This window comes from Leopardus geoffroyi, chromosome D1, assembly GCF_018350155.1.
Source record: "Leopardus geoffroyi isolate Oge1 chromosome D1, O.geoffroyi_Oge1_pat1.0, whole genome shotgun sequence".
Taxonomy (NCBI): Eukaryota; Metazoa; Chordata; class Mammalia; order Carnivora; family Felidae; genus Leopardus; species Leopardus geoffroyi.
In genome coordinates, this window is record NC_059329.1 from 74,715,322 (window position 1) to 74,720,200 (window position 4,879).

Below are 4,879 nucleotides of genomic sequence, written 5' to 3' on the forward strand. Positions count from 1 at the left end.
GCAACAGGTATGTATAAGGACCTTATGATTAACATATGTAAAAGTAAGATATTAAACAAAAATGTATACAATAGTAAGTACAGACAGGAAGTGATGAATCCACATAAAGCATATCTAAGTTAGAGAAAGGCCTCCAGCAACAGCTGTCTACAATTTGCATTAGAGTCTAGAAAATGAGAGGGAAGGGAGAGGATCATTTTAAGATGGGAAGAAATTTGGCAGAAGAGAAAGCCCATCATTATTAACAACTTGAGGGCAGGAATCACCTCTTACTCATCTTTGTACCTCCCCACAGCATTTAGCACAGGGTATGCCTCTGATAAATACAGGCTGGATGGGAGTTAGCAAAGAGGTAGATTTATACGAGAATGATCCACAGGACTGGGCATCAAAACTAAGAAGTGAGGGGTGCCTGGGTAGCTCCGTAGGTTAACTGCCAACTTTGGCTCAGGTCATGATCTCGCGGTTCGTGGGTTCAAGCCCTGCGTCAGGCTCTGTGCTGACATCTCAGAGCCTGGAGCCCGCTTCGGATTCTGTGTCTCCCTCTCTCTCCGCTCCTTCCCCACTTGTGCTCTCTGTCTCTCAAAAATAAATAAACACTTAAAAAAATTAATAAAAAAAAAACCTAAGAAGTGATCAGCTTTTTTTTTTAAATTTAATGTTTATTTATTTATTTTGAGAGACAGAGACAGAGCATGAGCAGGGGAGGAGCAGAGAGACACAGAATCCGAAACAGGCTTCAGGCTCTGAGCTGTCAGCACAGAGCCAGACATGGGGCTCGAACTCACAAACTGCTCATGACCTGAGCCGAAGCCGGACGCTCAGCTGACTGAGCCACCCAGGCGCCCAGAAGTGATCAGTATTAATTACAGCAGGGTGAAATGAGTTCCAGATTCAGGGTCCCTGACTCAGCATAAACAAAAGTAAATGAAATCATCCCACCAATGTACAGAAGGCTGCACTGCTGTCAGCTGAAATATTCATTATGAATGAAAACAATTTTGTTTTGTTTCCTACTTAAAATTATAAGCTGTTTTCTAGATCTTTAATGTCCCATGAGAATGTAATTATTAATGGCTGTGTAGGATACACACCATAATTGATTTAATTGCAAAACTGTTATAAAAGTTTGTCAAAAGAGGGCAAAAACACTCTTCCTTAGGGACTGAATACCCAAATGTCACTAGTATAGTCAAATATGTGATTTGCCTTAAAAACATTTTTTTTTAATGTTTATTTTTGAGAGAGAGAGAGAAAGAGGAACAGAGAGAGACACAGAATCTAAAGCAGGCTCCAGGCTCTGAGCTGTCAGCACAGAGCCCGCCTGACACAGGGCTCGAACTCACAAACCGGGGGTTCGTGACCTGAGCTGCAGTTGGACACTTAACCGACTGAGCCACCCAGTCGCCCCTGATTTGCCTTTTTGACACCTAAAAAGACAGATCTATTTTGTTTGTCCTAAAAATTTTTCTTCACATCATTTTCACTATATATGAAACAGAATATCTTCTTATTATAATATTAAGACACACATTCCATTACTGTTCCTATTAACACCGAAGAGAAGTCTGCCTAACATTCTCTAAGGAAATGTGCCTCAGACAATCCCATGTGCTTAAAGGGTGGAGGCATGCCACTAAAGAGGAAAATTGGCCTGTGAGATTCGAGAGCTAAAATAATTATACTGTCATAAAAGTCAGTAACACTGAAAAATTGAGAAGTTACAAAAATTTTAGCTTTATCTACTATACTACAGTATTTTTATTTCGTACACTTATATTTATGAAAAGTACGTAAGAGTATTCTTATATGACCTATGTTCAAATGTAGGACACATTGAGGAATACTTCGTGGCATCATGTTATTAAAAAAATGTTAACAGGAGGCGCCTGGGTGGCTCAGCTGGTTAAGCCTCCAACTCTATTTCAGCTCAGGTCATGGTCTCATGCTTCACGGGTTTGAGCCCCACGTCTGGCTCTGCATTGACAGTGTGGAGCCTGCTTGCGATTCTCTTTCTCCCTTTCTCTCTGCTCCTCCTGTTAGCTCTCTCTCCCAAAATTAAAAACAAAAACATTAAAAAAAAATTGTTAACAGGAAGGCATCTTACAGATCAAGTCCAACTTACTGTTCTACGAGTGAGCAGAGCAAATCTAGGTTAAGTTACCTGTCCAAGGTAACCCAACGAGGGATGTGGGAAATAGGAATTAGGGAACCAGATAATCTTTCTAAACTTAATATCTAAAACAAATTAAAGGATATATACACATGTGTGTATGTGTATATATGTACATATATATATAAATACACACATACACAAACATATCCACTAATTTTGAAGAATGAACAGCATGCCCCAACTCACTCACATGTGATTTAGAATAGTAACATCTAACAAAACTTTCTGCTATGATGGAAAAGATCTATGTGTGATAGGTCTAATAGAGTAGCCACCAGCCACATGTGGCTAACTGACAAAATGTGGCTGGTGTGACTGAGAAACTCAATTTTTAATTTTAGCTAGTTTTGACAAATAGCCACTTGTGCCTCCTGGATACCATACTGGACAGCACAGACCTCTCCAACACCATTACATCTGTCTGAGTACTCCTCTCAACCACTCAACTGCCTCCCCTGAATTGTATATTCACTTTCCTCTGCTTTTGTCCTCTGGTTTTATCATGCATGTGCGTGCATCCCTAAACAACACATTATTTAGTATTCATATTTATTGTTTAGTTTTTAATTTTAATTTTGTTGGCTTTATCAAATCATAATTTTGCATATACCCTCCAATTTTTTTTCACTCAACATCATGTCTCTAAGATTCATTTGTATTGTTCCCATGTTGTAGCTCAGTCATTTTCATTGCCACATAGTAGTGTTTTCCATTGTGTGGATATACAACAAATTATCCTTCCTTCTGTTAATGTACGTTTGGGTTGTTTCTGTAGTTATGAATAATTATGCATATATCTGTTGCTTCATACACTATGAATTCTCTATAGTAGCCACCTAGAGGTAGAGGGGATATAAAACCCACATAATCAAATTAACAAGACCCAATTGTTCTTCAAAATGGTTAAATAACCATTTAACCACCAGCAGTGTGGCTGAGGCAAGTGCATCCTCCAAATCATCTAAATTATCTTAATTTATGCTAATCTAATGAGGGAAAAATTATGAAGTTCTTTTTCTACTCTCAACTTTAACAGTTCTTCCCACTGAACAATAAATACATCATGCTCCCCTCCTTAAAAAACTGGATAGAGTGGTTTTCTGAAGAGGAGACACAAAGGGTGTAATCGTAAGCATGATGATACTTCTCTTCCTACAAGATGATACATCTGCACCTGTCACAGTAGATAAAATCATTCAAGTCAATTAAATAAACATTTCTACTCATGAGGCTTCACAACCCCGCACAGATGTACAAACTGCCCCAACTAAGTCAAATCCAACAAAATGGCATACATGTATGGTTTCTGCACGGGGAAGTTTTAAGGAAGCATTAAGAATCACTTAACCAGAAAGCTGGATACAAGAAAAGAATGAAATCTTGCCATTTGCAGCAATGTGGATGGAACTGAAGGGGTATTATGCTAAGTGAAATAAGTCAGAGAAAGATACCATGTGTTTTTACTCAAATGTGGATCTTGAGAAACTTAACAGAAGACTGTGGGTGAAGGCAATGGGAAAAAAATAGTTACAGAGAGGGAGGGAGGCAAACCATAAGAGACCCTTAAATACAGAGAACAAACTAAGCGTTTATGGAGGGGCAGGGGAGAGGGGAAAGTGGGTGGGTGATGGGCATTGAGGAGGAGGAGGGCACTTGTTGGGAAGAGCACAGGGTGTTGTATGGAAGCCAATTTGACAACAAATTATATTTTAAAAAAAAGAAAGAGCGGGTGAAAAGGGGGTTGCCTCAGAATATACATTGGTGGGAAGCCAAAGAAACTGGACCAAGAGCCTGGACTAACCTGGAAACTGGAGCTAGTCATGCCCTAGAAACGTAGGTTAGACTTCTGGGTCAGGCCTCCCGCTCAACCCTTCAAACATAAAGAGGATCTCTTCTGGGCCTTCAATCCCTGTCTCCATTCCTATATCTACTCAAGTCTTTCATTCAATGCACAGTTATTTAGAAGCCCCTGCTCCGGCCAGGCACAGTGCTAGGGAAGGGCAACAGCACCCTCTCTGCCGTCAGAGTTCACCGCATGAGTAAATAAATAATTGTAAATAAGTAATTATTCCACAATGTGATAATCCATACTTCTGAAGGCAAGCGGAGCGAAGGGCGTGATTCCATCTTGCAGGGAGTGACATCTGAGCTGAGTCTCAGAAGGGAAGATTGCAAAGCAAAAAAAAAAAAAAAAAAAGGGGGGGGGCAGGCCATTTCAACATAGAGAAAGGCGTGGTTAAAGGCACTGGCGAGGGCTGGGAGCTAAGTCGCCGAAACGCTAGTGGCGTGAGAACTCACACCGCGTGGAGTGCAGGGGTTTCGGAGTCGTGGGCGGAGCCACAGCCCCGACCCGAGGGATGCAGGGATCCCGAGGGAGAAGCCCGCGGCCTCCCAGGGACCACTCCCCAGAGCCGGCTTCTGGCCAGCCCGCCTCCGCTCCAATCGCCGCGACTAGTCTGGGAACCCCCACGAGGAGATAGCTCAGCCCCGACACCCCGGACCCTCAGACCCGGTCTGGCGGGCTGCCTGCACCTTGCCCAGGAGCCGCCTGAGACTCTCGCAGTCGAACTCCATCTCCATCCACGTCCCGGACCCAGGTTGCGCGACCCAGCCCGTGGATATCCTTCCGTGCCGGTTCCCGGACGGAGGCCGCCGAGGTCCAAGCCTCCCAGAGCTGTCCAAGGCCACGCCCCTTCCCAGGCT

The 4,879-nt window shown here is 42.7% G+C and overlaps 1 protein-coding gene across 5 annotated transcripts in view; it reads right to left on the minus strand.

Moving 5' to 3' along the window:
- UEVLD (UEV and lactate/malate dehyrogenase domains) overlaps positions 1-4,869 on the minus strand; it is a 53,956-nt gene extending 49,087 nt beyond the window's left edge. The window contains exon 1 of one of the 5 annotated variants that reach the window (XM_045484717.1): positions 4,709-4,869. In XM_045484717.1, coding sequence (XP_045340673.1) covers positions 4,709-4,756 — 48 coding nt within the window. In that variant the 5' untranslated portion in view covers positions 4,757-4,869. Of the gene's footprint in view, positions 1-3,977; positions 4,003-4,267 lie in introns of those variants that run through there. The other 4 variants (XM_045484722.1, XM_045484716.1, XM_045484719.1 and 1 more) reach the window with 4 other exon arrangements.
- Between the last annotated feature and the right edge of the window lie 10 nt (positions 4,870-4,879).